This window comes from Equus przewalskii, unplaced genomic scaffold (genome assembly GCF_037783145.1).
Source record: "Equus przewalskii isolate Varuska unplaced genomic scaffold, EquPr2 ChrUn-13, whole genome shotgun sequence".
In the NCBI taxonomy this organism is placed as follows: domain Eukaryota; kingdom Metazoa; phylum Chordata; class Mammalia; order Perissodactyla; family Equidae; genus Equus; species Equus przewalskii.
In genome coordinates this window covers 10,069,614-10,084,921 of record NW_027228750.1, presented here as the reverse complement: position 1 = coordinate 10,084,921, position 15,308 = coordinate 10,069,614, and the positions used below count along the sequence as shown (strand labels likewise).

At 39.8% G+C, this 15,308-nt stretch overlaps 1 protein-coding gene across 9 annotated transcripts in view; it reads right to left on the bottom strand.

Moving 5' to 3' along the window:
- AKNAD1 (AKNA domain containing 1) overlaps positions 1–15,308 on the bottom strand; it is a 57,577-nt gene that overhangs the window by 11,859 nt on the left and 30,410 nt on the right. For all 9 annotated transcript variants that reach the window (XM_070607826.1, XM_070607820.1, XM_070607823.1 and 6 more), the window contains 2 exons: positions 13,599–13,732; positions 5,054–5,210 (listed from right to left, as the gene is read on the bottom strand). In XM_070607826.1, coding sequence (XP_070463927.1) covers positions 5,054–5,210; positions 13,599–13,732 — 291 coding nt within the window. The remainder of the gene's footprint in view (positions 1–5,053; positions 5,211–13,598; positions 13,733–15,308) is intronic.

Below are 15,308 nucleotides of genomic sequence, written 5' to 3'. Positions count from 1 at the left end.
TGCGCCACAAAGCACACACAGATGTGGATGTGCCCGAGGAAGTGACTCATCGCTTGGCGGCCCATGCACAGCCCGGCAAGCAGCTCAGACTCGGCCGAGCGCACCATTTCAGGACTCTGTTCTGGTTCTGATTTCTCGCTCCGTGGGGTCTGTGCTGTCATGGCTGGGGCTCAGAGCAAGAAAGCGTCAACACTGGCTTGCCTGCCTTCTTTCTCCAAACATTTAAAAATCTCATTTACAGATGAGGGAATACTTTCCCCCTTTTTTCCTTTCCTTTTGTTTCAAATTACCCCAAGCTGTACCAGAGGATGAATAGATTTAAGAAGATAATTTTAAAATCTATTAATCTGACCGCTGATTATTAGAGCTCTAAAAGCTTTTCCAAAGAAATGTATTCAACTATGAATTAAAACAAGCTTATGGGACTATCTGGAGGGCTAAACTCTTGTTTCTATGTCCCCTTTTAGCACAAATAAGTTACACTGCTGAACTGAAAGGGATGACACCCCCCAGCCTGTATTTTTTACTCTGGTTTTACCCTTTTATGTAAACAGAAAATAGGCGTACTTCTCTCACCATTATGAGCAGGGCCGCATAAGCACCATGGTCCAAAGAGTTTTCTCCACATTTTGAATTACTTCCTCGGGAAACGTCTGGGTCAAAGGTTGCGAACATGTTTGTGTGATGATGCATATTGCCAAAATGCTTTCCACAAAAGTGGTACAAGTTACACAGCCCCCAACAATGTGGGCAGCTTGGTTTGACCACACCTTCCTCTGCACAGGAATTGTCACTTAAAAATGTTTTTGTTAACTTAAAAAGGCGGTGTGGCACCTTGTGTTAATTACCATTTCTTCTCTTATTAAAGGGGAGAAACATTTTCCCATATGCTTCTTTATTGATTGTGTTTCCTATTTGTGACTTCTAGTTCATAAACTTTGTCCATTATTTTTTTTGGAGGGTTTCAGGGTTTACTTTTTAATAAAAACAGCCATTTGTTGATTGCTTGTGTGCCAGGTGCTTCTCATGTAGCCTCCTTTGTTCCTTCCCACCTTCCTGGCACGTTGTCCCCATTTTAATGATGAATAATCTGAGGCTTAGAGAACTGAAGCAACTTGGCAAAGCCACAAGGGAGTCAGGGGCAGAGCTGGGATCCGAAACTCTGCCTGCCTGTAAGTAAGCCGGCCTTCTTAACCACCGTTCCGCTGCTCCTTCGTGCACTTGTCAGAGCAGTTGGTACCATAAAAATCTCAACACTGAACACAGTATTTGCTCTTAATACTTTCCAAGTTGTCTGCCTTTATTTTTTTAAAAAGATTGTGGTTTCAATTTTGCAAACACTGGTTACCATGTTGTTGCTGTCAAAGAGGTGGTGGCAAGAAACATATCGAAATGGGTTACATTTCACAAATAGTAAAAAAAATACAGATTAAAACAGTGAGATACCAGTTTTCACTTATCATTTTAGCAACAGTTGGAAAGAAAAAGAAAACATATGCCCTGGGGGATGGGGGAGGCCAGGTTGGAAATACCTCCATGACCATGCACACAGCTGCAGGCCTGTGAACGGGCACCGCCTTGCTAATGGCCAGTTTATCAGAATTTTCACTGCTCACTTTTGAAACATTAACTGCACTCCTAGGTTTTTATTCTAAGGAAATAATCAACTAAGACTAAAACTTTGCATGTAAAATGATGTGCTGAAGCAGTGTTTATAATATCAAAGAACTGGGAAAAACTAAATGTCCATCCATAAGGGATTGGTTAAATGAATCAGGGTACACCCATACACTGAAATAAATGCAGTCGTTACAAATGAAGCTGTAGGTTTATCCGGAGTGACTGTTGAGATGCCCACAATATAACGTTAAATAAAAAGGACATCACAAAACAATACATATAGTATGATCCCATTTTTGCAAAAATGGGTATGTGTATGCAGAGAAAAAAAGACTGGACAGTATACACCAAAATATTAGCAATGATTTTTCTCTCAGTGAAATGTTCTTTATACTTTTCTCTATTTTCTGAATTTTTTTTGCAATAAGCATATATTATAATTTTAAAAATAAAGGTTTTTTTCCCCCTATCTTCCCCCTGTGTTCTCGTCTATGTCTCCCAGGCCTACAGGGCTGCCTCTGCACTTTGCATTTAAGGCAGGTTTAATGAGCAGACTGTAGGGAGCTGCCCTCTGCCTGAGCTGTGACCTGGGATCCCCTGCCATCTGCCCTGGGCCAATCTCCCCTTTCTAAGCTTCCAACTCTCCTTCTGCAGAAAGTCTTCGCAAAGTGTAAAGCTCTGAACCAACAGAATTATTATTGTTTACTGCTCCTTATAATTTTGTCATTATCATTTTAGACCCAGGAGTTTTTAATCCCGGTATTTCCAATTCATTCAGAATGAAATAATCTCAAAGCGTGGTCCCCAGAGCAGCCCGCGTCTCAGTAAGATGTGCAGATGGTTCCCCGGCCCACTCCGGTTGGAGAAGCCTAGTCTAGAACAGGCACCTTGGGCAAGTCCCTCCTGAGTGCTGAGAGTGGGGAATGTCAGCGATACTGGCTGCTGCCGCCAGCACTAACATCCAGGGTGCCAATTAGTCTAAGAGCTAGTGATCTCAATCATGCCCGTTTCAGAGTCACATCCAGCAATGCTGGTTACGGTTCAAGAGCCAATGGAATGAACTGAACGGAGCCAGACCTCGTCTGCTGGACGTAACCTTGGAATCAGAAGACGACCTCCTGGCCATTTGATCTGGTTGGTCTGGTTAAAAAAAGTTTGAATTTTAGAATCAGTTCTTAAGTTACCGGGAGCCCCACTTTTGGGGATTATTTGGCTTTTTAAAAATCTGGTGAAGAGTCGTCAGGAATTTAATTTCAGCATTCCTGGGATGGTGGGAAGGAACAACCTGAGGAAGAGAGTAGTGGGGACCCCAAAGGACGGCCGGAGTGCTCCTCCGGAATCTGGGGAGCCGCACAGAGGGACTTGCTGTTGGGGCTGCGATCCCACGGGAGGTGACTCAAAATCAGTGGAGCGTCCCTACACACCCCTAAGGCACCAGCAATCCTGCTGGAGTCCCTTTTCCCCAGACTCTTCACCACCTGCCTCCTTCTCATCCCCCAGTACGTACCCAGTTCAAATCCCACCTCTGGAAAACCCTCGCAACCACCTTTCTCTAGTGGCCCTACCCTCCCACAGTGAGTTACTCTTGGTCATATCCCATCACTGAATAGTCATGGACAGCTAACACACAGGTAACGTGCTTTCTATGAGCCGGGCCCTGTTTTAAGTACTTTACCTATATCAACTCCTTTCAACATCATAACAGTTTCTAACAAGCTCCCAGGTGATGCCATGCTGCCACTCTGTTGACCACACTTTGCAATTATTTCATTATGAGTGAATTGGAAATATTGAGATTAAAAACTCCTGGGTCTAGAACGAGAATGACAAAATTAAAATAAGCAAATAATTCTGTTGGTTCAGAATTTTACAGTTTGTAAAGACTTTTTGCAGAAGAGGAGTTGGAATTTAGGCAGGTAATATTATCCTCATTTTACAGAGGAGGAAACTAAGGCACAGAGGTTACATAACTTTCCCAAGGTCACAAAGCCAATAAGTGACAGAGCCAGTATTTGGACACAGGTGGTCTGACTTCAGAGTCATAAGGAATGTAGTCTTAGTTCTTGCATAGCGCTGTTAACATTCTGTAATTTTCTTTGTTCATTGTCTGTGTCCCTGGCAGAAATGCCAGCATCTTGAGGGTGGTGATCTGTCTGCATCACTTATTTTGAATCCGCAATACCTAGACAAGTGCCTAGCATTTAGCAATAAATATTTGCTGAATGAATGAATAACACTAGCAGTAGACTCTCTTTTCAGGGCTACTTATCACAAAATTATAGAGTTCTCATTATTTCACAATAGTTGCTGCAAACTTGGGACCAATTAAAGAACAAACCCAGACCTGAGGGAGCTGCTGGGCAGAAGGCCGGGCTGACTCACTAGGCTCCCCACACCACCGTGAAGAGTGTTCAGGTTCTCGAGGGGTGACATGCTGCCAACCTCGGAGACTGCTTGTGAAGCGTTGAAATCATTTGTTAAATCAACAGTGGCTCAGAGTTTACTCTGCTGAGCGTTCCCTCTATACGAGGCCTTCCGTCAGATATTTGGGATACAAAGATGGGTGTGAAGGCATGAGGACAGATGAGACACAGTGCTGAGGGGAAACAGAGGCCAGAGCAAAGAATTCTGCCTGGGGTGGGGGCTGCATGTCAAGTTCATAGAAATGGCCTAACTCTGAAGCTGGGCCTTGAATGAATGCGATTTTGCTGGGCCAGTGAGTGTTTTGAGGAGGCAAACACACTTCTTTGGAAGGCTGACAGTTATGTAATCTTTACCATCTTGTCTTTAACTCTGACAAAAAAAAAATTCAAGTTTTGAATATCAGCGGTAGGCTGAGTCTTCAAATACTGTCTGAAACAAAAGAGTCAATTTAAGGCAATTATCCAGATGATTAAATTTCTCAGAATTTTAATTTAGTCTGAAATGTTCTGATAGTTGAGGCCACAGAAAAAAGTGTAGAAAGACAAGGTGATTGATTTGAATTCCTAATCTGGCATGTGTAGACAATTGGAAAGAGTTAACTTGAGAGAAAGAAGATGCAGAAGTGGGCTCATGGGAAATAGTTCTTTCTCTGAGCGTGTTACTTTTATTTAGAAGAGGGAGTACAAAACTATTAAGAAGATTGATTTCTTCCGGCACCATCCGCAAAAACGTCACCATTCATCCAGAAGAAATCGCTCTTCAGCGGTCCATCAGTTTAAACTGCGTTGTTAGTCCTAAACTAATGAGCTATTTCAAAAACCAACAGTTGAAATAGCTTCTAATTTTTAAAAACTGGTTCCATTTTAAATAATATGATTCATAGGACTCTGGAAGTTAAATTTTCATGAAATATTAAAATAGGCTTCAGGGATTCCATGAATTAGGATTCTATAAAGGCATAAAACCCATTTTTCCTGGCGTGAAATCAGGCTGTAGCTTGCTGTATTACCTCATTTAAAGATGGAGAGGATGTGGATGCCAACTCATCCAGGATGATTGGAGAGCTCACAGGAAGAGAGAGAGCTGAAGTGCATTTGCCTTTATCAATTTTCTCTTTAACATCTTCAAGTAGCATCTCCAACTTGAAGATTTCACCTTCCACTTTTCTAAGAAAACATAAAGAGACAGGCATCTGATAGGGCACGCAGTAAACAGTCTAATTAGTAACAACAGTTCTTGAATGTAGCATTGATCCATATTATTAATGTGGTCTGTCTTCAAACAGGAAGGATAATGGACACTTGCCCTGACAGGCATCCTGTTTATAGTTTCACTCCAAAGCCCTGGGCTCTAATCCTCATTTTGTTATTCATTAGCTGTGTGTCCTTGGGTAAATCAGTAAATCTTTCTGTGCCTCCAATGTCTCAACTATAATATAGGAAAACAATATTTTGCTTATCTGGATCTGATTATTTTGAGGTCCTTTATAGTTCTAAGAGCTATGATTCTATGCAAATAATTTTTTATATCAATTGAAAAAGAGGAATGCCATGAAGTATCTGAATAATTTAATTAATGAGCTTGATCTATTTTTGTTAGTGCCTTCAAGTCAATTTAGACTCCTAGAGACCCTGTGGATAGCAGAGTGAAACCCTGACTGGTCTTTCTGAGCCATCCTCTCACCTTCTGTTCCTATATTAGACAATGCTCCAATACTATTCATAGGGTTTGCATGGCCACCTTTTTCAGAAGTGAGTGGCCAGGTCCTTCTTCCTAGTCTGTCTTAGTCTGGAAACTCTGCTGAAACCTGTCCACCATGGGTGACCCTGCTAGTATTTGAATACAAGTGGTGTAGCTTTCAGTATCACAGCAACACGCAGCTGCCACAGTATGACAACCCACGGATGGGGCATGTGGTTCCCTAACAAGGAAATGAACCTGGGCTGCAGTGGTGAGAGCAGTGAATCTTAACCACTAGGCCACCAGGACTGGCTAGCTTGATGTATAGGTATATGTACATATATGTACATGTGTATATAAATACATATTTTACACAAAAAAGATAATCCATTTTCTTTGAATGCATTATGATTACAAAAATTTACATGTATTAACTGGTAAAAGAAAAATTTCAACAAATTCCAAAACATTAAAAATTATACTACTGCATTCCCACTAAGATCAAGAACAAGGCAAGGATCGAGGCAAGGATGTCCCTTCTCACCACTCCTTTTCAACATTGCACTGGAAGTCCTAGCTAATGCAATATGACAAGAAAAGGAAATTAAATGTATACAGATTGGAAAGAAATAAAACTATCTTTGTTCATTGATGATGTGATCATCTGTAGAAAATCCAAAAGAATCAACTGAAAAAAAAAACCTCCTGGAACTAATAAGTAATTATAGCGAGGTTGTAGGATACACAGTTAATATACAAAAGTCAGTTGCTTTCCTACATACCAGCAATGAACAAGTGGAATTTGAAATTTAAAACACAATACCACTTACATTAGGATCCAAAAAAATGAAATATTTAGGTATAAATCTAATTAAATATATACAAGATCTATATGAGGAAAACTACAAAACTCTGATGAATGAAATCAAAAAACTAAATAAATGGAGAGAGATCCCATGCATGGATAGGAAAACTCAATATTATCAAGATGTCAGTTCTTCTCAAATTGATCTATAGAGTCAATGCAATCCCAGTCAAAATCCCAGCAAGTTCTTTTGTGGATATTGACAAACTGATTCTAAAGTGTATATAGAGACACAAAAGATCCAGAATAGCCAACTCAATATTGAAAGGAAAGACAAAGTTGGAGGGCTGAGACTGCCCAATTTTAAGTCTTACCATAAAGCTACAGTAATCAGTGCAGAGTGGTATTGGTGAAAGACCAGACAAATAGATCAATGGAACAGAACAGAGAGCCCAGAAATAGACTCACATAAATACAGTCAACTGATCTTTGACAAAGGAGAAAAGGCAACACAATGAAGCAAAGATAATCTTTTCAACAAATGGTGCTGGAACAACTGGACATCCACATGCAAAAAAATGAATCTATACACAGAATCTATACACTCTTCACAAAAATTAACTCAAAATCGATCATACACCTAATGTGAAATGCAAAACTATAAAACTCCTAGAAGAGAACATAGGAAAATACCTAGATGACCTTGGGAATGGCAGTGATTTTTCAGATAGAACACCAAAAGCACCATTCATGAAATAAATAACTGGTAAGCTAGATTTCACTAAAATTAAAAACTTCTTTGCAAAAGATAATGTCAAGAGAATGAGAAGACAAGCCACAGACTGGGAGGAAATATGGGCAAAAGACACATCTGATAAAGGACTATTGTCCAAAATATACAAAGAACCTTAAAACTCAAAAATAAGAAAACAAATAACTCAATTAAAAAATGTGCTGCTAAAGACCTTAACAAACTCCTCACCAAAGAAGATATACAGATGGCAAGTAAGCATATGGAAAGATGCTTCCCATAGGTTGTCATCAGGGAAATGCAAATTAAAACAATAATGAGATACCACTATACACTAGTAGAATGGCCAAAATTCAGAACACTAACACCACCAAATACTGGTGAGGAAGCAGAGCAATAGGAATTCTCATGCATTGCTGGTGGGAATGCACAATGGTACACCACTTTGGAAGACAGTTTGGCAGTTTCTTTTAAAACTAAACATACTCTTACCATATGGTCCAGCAATCATGCACCTTGGTATTTACCCAAAGGAGGTGAAAACTTAGGTCCATACAAAAACCTGCATATGGGGTCTGGCCCAGTAGCATAGTGGTTAACTTCACGTGCTCAGCTTCAGTGGCCCAGGACTCACTGGTTTGGATCCCAGATGTGGACCTAGCACCACTTATCAAGCCATGCTGTGGCAGGCATCCCACATACAAAATAGAGGAAGATAGGCACAGATGTTAGCTCAGGGCCAATCTTCCTCAGCAAAAAGAGGAGGATTTGCATCAAATGTTAGCTCAGGGCCAATCATCCTCAAAAAATAAAATTTAAAAAAAATTTAAGAAAAACCCTGCATATGGATGTTTATAGCAGCTATATTCATTATCACCAAAACTTGGAAGCAACCAAGATGTCCTTCAGTAGATGAAAGGATAAATAAACTATAGCATATCCAGATAATGGAATGTTATTCAGCACTAAAAAGAAATGAACTATCAAGTCATGAAAAGACATGGAGGGAACTTAAATGCGTATTGTTAAGTGAAAGAAGCCAATATGAACAGGCTACATACATATTGTATGATTCCAACTATGTGACATTCTGGAAAAGGCAAAACTATGGCAACAATAAAAAGATCAGTGGTTGCTAGGGGTTGGTGCATAGGAAGGGATGAATAAGTAGAATACAGAGCATTTTTAGGGCAGAGAAAATTCTCTGTATGATACTATAAAGATGGATACATATTATACATTTGTCCAAACCCATAGAATTTACAGCAGGAAGAGTGAAACTTAATGTAAACTATGCAGTTTGGGTGACATGTCAATGTAGGTTCATCAGCTGTAACAAATGAAGCCTCTGGCGAGGGATGTGATAGTGGGGGAGGCTATGCATGTGTTGGGGCAGGGAGCATATGGGAAATCTCTGTATCTTCCTCTTAATTTTGCTGTGAACCTAAATTGCTCTTAAAACAGTCTTTGAAAAGTTATACCACTCACATTCTCTGATCATTAGAAATCAATAACAAAAAGATAGCAAAAAAAACTATCTAATTGGAATTTTTAACATTCATCTGAATAACTTTAGGGTTAAATAGAAAATAAAAACGGAGATTAGGGATAATTTACAAATGGATAGTAAATAAGAGAATGACATACGAAAACCAACATGATACAGCTACAGCAGTACTCTGAGGAAAATTCACAGTGTTAAAATGCATTATTAAGTGAAAATTCAAAAATCAATAAACTAAGTACCCAAAACAAGAAGGCATAAAAATAACAACAAAATAAACCTAAGAAAGGAAAAGATGCACAAAAGGAGAAATAAATTAAATTTAAAAGAATTTGATCAATAAAATAAAACATTCTGTTCAAAATATTTATAAAATAAACCACTGGAAAGTCTGACTGAGAAGCATAAATAACACTCAGAATGAGAAAGGAATTGTGCCATTTGTGACAACATGGATGGACCTTGAGAGAATTATGCTACGCAAAATAAGTCAGACAGAGAAAGACAAATGTTACATGCTTTCACTCATATGTGGAAGATAAACAAACACATAGATACAGAGAACAGATTAGTGATTACCACAGGGGAGGGGGGTTGGGGGAGTGTGAAAGGGGCAAAGGGACGCATATGTACAGTGGCAGATGGAAACTAGACATTCGGTGTGAACACAATGCAGTCCATACAGAAACCAAAATATAATGATGTACACCTGAAATTTATACTATGTTATAAACCAAGGTGATCTCAATAAAATAACTGAAAAAAAAAAAAGAGTGAGAAAGGAAAAATACCAGAAGAAAAATTTAAAATCAAATGGAATTGAACAACTTCATATCAACATAGTTTAAAATCTAGTGAAATGAATAAGTTACTAGGGAAATATAAATTATTAAGATCTACTCAAAAAGAGGTAGGAAATCTGAAAGGATTAATAACCAGAGAAAAATAGAAAAGATTATAAAAAATCTACCCCCCAAAAGGCAAGTGGGATTATGGGTGAGTACTACAAAGAGTTTAAGTAACTCTTCTGGGACATGAAAAAAAAAGGAAATTTCCCAACTCATTCTATAGTTAAAATTAGGATATTTATTAATGTACTTCACAACATTAATAGATTAAAGGAGATTAATAAACTAATAAAAATTAATAAAAATAGATTTCTGGGCCAGCCTGGTGGGGCAGCAGTGAAGTTTGCACATTCTGCTTCTCAGAGGCCCGGGGTTCACTGGTTGGGATCCCGGGTGCAGACATGGTACCACTTGGCAAAAGCCATGCTGCAGTAGGCGTCCCACATATAGAGTAGAGGAAGATGGACATGGATGTTAGCTCAGGGCCAGTCTTCCTCAGCAAAAAGAGGAGAATTGGCAGTAGTTAGTACAGGGCTAATCTTCCAAAAAAAAAAAAAAAAAAAGATCTCTAAATCTCATTTAAACATTTTCTTAAATTAAAAAAAAACCAGGCCGGCCCTGTGGCCCAGTGGTTCAGTTCGCACGCTCCACTTCAGCAGCCCAGGGTTTCACTGGTTTGGATCCTGGGTGCAAACATGGCACCGCTCATCAGGCCATGCTGAGGTGGCATCCCACATAGCACAACCAGAAAGACCTACAATTAGAATATACAACTATGTACTGGGGAGCTTTGAGGAGAAGAAGGAGAAGAAAAAAGAAAGATTGGCAATGGCTGTTAGCTCAGGTGCCAATCTTTAAAAAGGAAACTAAAAAAAACAAAAACCCTAGTCCTAGTAAACTAGGAATAGAAGGAAACTTTCTTGATAAAGCTTACTTGAACCTACAGCAATCATCATACTTGGAAGAATTCCCAGTACCACTAGGGACATGACAAAAATTCTTGCTTTCATTAGTATTATTCAATATTGTTCTGGAAAACCTAGTAAATAAAATGAAGCAATACAAAGAAATGTGATATGTAAGAACTGGAGGGAAGAAAAGATATAAAGAATAAATATTTAGGCAGAAAATGGGAGTGGGGAGAATGCACCATTATTTTCAGATGCTATGATTGTGGTACCTAAAAATTAAGATAATAAAGTGAAAATCAGCAAAACACTAAGAACAGAATTGCATAAGGTAGCCAGTACAAGTTAAATACACAATTTTGTTTATTTCCTGTTAATTGATCAGGGAAAAATCTATTAACCATACTCTGAAAAACTATAAAATAGCTAGGAGTAAATCTAACCAAAAAATGTGTGAAATCTACATGAAGAAAACACGCTCCTTGATGAGAATACTCATTACAAAGATTTTAACTCTTCCTGAACTAATCTGTAAATTCGACACAATCCTAAACAAAACTCGAATGGAATTTTATTAAGGAAACTTGGTGAACTCATTATAAAGTTTATTAGTAAGAAAAGTGTGTAAGAATAGCTAAAGAAAGTTTAAAAAAGAAGAAACGTTTCAAAATATACATTAAATTATAGTAATTTAAAACTGTGTGGTTAATGACATGATGGAAATATAGATCAATGGGATGGAATAGAACCAGTCCATCCACATGTGGAGGTTTTGTATATGATAAAAGTGGCTTTTTCAACCAATGGGGAAAGCCTGCCCTAGTCAATAAGTGGTGGGACAAAGACCTAAGCATGAAAAACCATACTGATAATCAAATAAAACACAGGGAAATATGTTCTAATCTAGCAGGCAGAAGAGAATTAAGCAGGGGACAAGGAGAGCCTGAAAATGGAAAGGAAGTGAAACGATGGAGCAAGGTAGAGTGAAGAGATGGGCTCAAGGACCACGCTTGGAAAGTGAGTAAAGGAAGAAAGAGGAGGTGAAGACATGCAGAGTTGGGGATGGAGAAAGGACATTTCTGAGGGAATTTGTGATCTTTTTTGTAGAGCAGAAGACGAGATTATACGCTGATAATATCAGAAAGGGGGATTGATGGAGGTAGAGCCTCATTTCTTTTTTTTTTTTTTAAAGATTTTATTTTTTCCTTTTTCTCCCCAAAGCCCCCCGGTACATAGCTGTATATTCTTCGTTGTGGGTCCTTCTAGTTGTGGTATGTGAGATGCTACCTCAGCGTGGTCTGATGAGCAGTGCCATGTCCGCGCCCAGGATTCGAACCAACGAAACACTGGGCTGCCTGCAGCGGAGCGCGCGAACTTAACCACTCGGCCACGGGGCCAGCCCCTAGAGCCTCATTTCTTGACTCCTTGGCTTCTGGTGTTCGTGTGTGAAAGAATCAGATGACTAACAGACTACATTCTGACAAACAAGGTGCTTTAAATCCAAACGTATTTTTGCATATTACCTTTTAAAAGCAATAAAAGGTTTTAGTAAGAGCACAGTAGCTGACTTAAACAAGTGATTAGCCGATGAATTTGCAAGGTTCTTCTCCCCCTACAGAAAGCCATCCACAATGGCCTTTGGACTCAACACTTAGAAGGTTCTCAACAAGCCAAGCCCTCAAGGGCTGTATAGGGTTCTGCTCAGTGCCATGTTACGCCCAGCAAGAACAAGAGGACCAATCTCAAGCTCAGCAGTCTTTGCTTCTCTGAGGTGGCTTTAACTGAGTTTGGGGAGAGGCCAGGTTCTTCCCTTGCCCAAGTGTTGAAAGCTTCTCCTGTACTGGGATATAATTGCAGTTGAAACTCTTCTGATTTGTGCTGGGGCCAGGCACAGTGTGGGTGTAACCAGGGTGTAAATAAGGCATTGCATAACTTTGGTCTTCATGTGCACAGAGGCCTGTCTTTAAAACGATTGCCAAAACAAGTGGGATCCCTTAGAAAATAAATATCCTTACTCTATTAATTTTTAAACAAACAGTGAAAGCATGTGGAGATCTTTTTTTCCCAGAAAAAAAAATAAGCCCTTGTGGGAAGAAAATCAATATTAAAACCCCATCCTTGCTGTCTAATTACTCAGTGTTGAAATAACAGTAGACAGAGAGTTCATTCATTTTGAAAAAGTAAAATTGTACTTTGGGAAAAATACCTCAGGATGCTAGTGCCAAAATATAAACCATTAAAATATTTTGGCATCAAGCATGATTTTGTGTTAAAATGCTCTGAATAGAAAGAGTTGAACTTACAAATATTAAATCTACTAAATGGATGCTTTTAATTCATACCAGGAAATTATATGGAAACAATCCTAGCCTTGAGTCCTGGAATGCATGTTAAGATTATTTGGATTGGAGAGAGAGGAGCGTGGTGCCATAAAAATGGCTAGTTGGAAACTTCAATACGAAGGTGCACCCATTAGGTTTCTAATGTGAATTAACTCAGGAATCATTTGAGAGCCACTGGTCTAGCATCAGCAAAAACTCTGCCACCAATGAACAAGTGTCACCCTATGCAACAGGTACTATGGACTTCTTGTTATGTGTAAGGTCCTGTGTTGGGCACTGACCCAGACGGAGTGCCCCAAATGAACATTTTTCTTCTGGAGGAGAGATATTGTGCCACCATATTGCATTTTGTTGAATGTCATTATAATTGGTTCTGAGACCCAAAGGAGCACAAGAAAATGCTAGAAAGACTCACACACTAACCCTAGAGGGCCTTCTTTCCAAGTTCCTTCTGTCCTCTCCTTCTCCCCACTCCTGACTTTATTTCTTTTGCTTTCTCTTCTCTCTCTTTTTTCCCCTTTTTCCTTCCCATTAACAGACAATTCCAAAGGGGCAGTGGGTAAGAAAGGATCATTGTTAGATTGGCTAACGTTGGGGTGAGGGATCCACAAATCCCGATAAAACGAAAATGTTAAAGCTAAGCCAGCAGCCATATCAGAATCCCACCTAAAGGAAGTCACCTCTGATCCCTCCACCTCACACAATTTCAGCCTGACCTTTCTGGATCAAAGTCACCAACAGCTGGGGGTTCGTGCTTGTGGACTTGCTGCTTCAAACTCAGATGCTTCTCCTTCTTGGCCAGAAATTCCTGCTCCAGCAGTTCAAGACGTCCCTGCAGCTTCTCCAGGACCTGTAGCAGTGAAGTCACTGGAATCATTCACGTGTAAGCCTGTGTGTGTAGTTGTTTCTCCCAAAAACACAATGAGGGTGTGACCTACAGTAGTGTCAGAATGAAGCTGCCATCCTTCTCCCGGCAATTGTTTGGTTTCGGAGTCTGCCATCTAATGTACATACAACTAAGAGCCATCTCAGCATTTACAACACCCTCATAGCACAAAGCTGAGAAGTACAGTTCCTTCTGATTTCTCTCCCAGAACCCACTCAGAGGCCTCCGAACTTCCTTAATGGGACATTAACAATCCTACATATTAGCAGAATGATTTTTAGCTTATAGAGCACTTTCCAGTTTGTTATCTTATCTAATCCACACAACAATGTTGTAAATGTTGCAAAGTAGATTTCATTATCCCAGTTTTATAGAGGAGGAAATTGGAGCTCCAAGAAGCATACCTGAAGCCACAAGGATCTTAAAAAGAATGAAGTCAGGGGTTTGAGTTTGAGTTTGAGGTTTAGGTTTGAGTCTGTGGCACCTGGAGGGTGAGATGGGAAAGGAACAGCAGGAAGTTTAGCCAGAAGCTCCAAATGTGTCCTCCAGATGTCACCACGTACATCGTCGAGCAGACGAATGTTTAAACTGTGTAAGTCGGGTCTGGTCTTGATGTACAGAGGCTTCAGCACAGCTGGCCCAGTCACTAAACATTCCCTGAGCACTGCCTATGTTTGGCCCTGGGCCAAAAGTGTGAGAGATACAAAAGTTGTATCAGCCACAGTCCCTGGTCTCAGGGATTTTATTCCAGTTGGGAAAAGAGACCGTGGATTGGAGTACTTTGCCATGGCTCAGTGGAAGAAGTAAGACTTCAGTGAGGCTTGAAGTATGCTCAGGAGGGTCTGAACCAGGCAGCATCCATGGGAATGGAGAGGAAAGGATGAATTAGAAAGATACTGCCAAGGGCAGGAATATAGCATAGTGGGGTTACAGGATCGGACACACTAGAGTTCAAGTTCAGACTCTGTCACCTACTAACTGTATGATTTTAGTCAACTTGAACTCTAGGCTTCAGTTTTCTCATCTCAGATAATAAAAGTCCTTACCTTATATTGTGAAAATGAGAATGCTTAGTGCTGAGAGCATAGTACATACTTAATAGATGGTAGCTATCATCATCATTCTTATTAATTCTTATTATTATTTAAAATGAATAATCAAGTTTGGAAATATATTGGTTGTGAGGTATAAAAAGCGGCAAATGTGGTAGATGTTTTCCATTTTCCCCCCAGATCCATCCTCCATCTTTCTCTGTGTCCCAGCCTGGAGGCTGACCTTCAATGGGCTGCACCAACAGGCTCCCATTCCCCTGGCTTTGGTTGGTTTCAGACAATGGGAGGCAACAGCAAGAGAAAGGAATTGAAGAAGGATGAGGTAGGGGTCTTTATTTCCCTCATTTCCTCCTGTCTGTATCATCATAGATTGGCTGTGTCTCTCTGCCAAAAGCCACAGAGCTTGACAGCTTCTCCCACAGCTATAACTACTCTCCTTAGGCTCTAGTATCTGCTCTTCTTCTGTCCTTTCTGCCCCACTGTTCCTT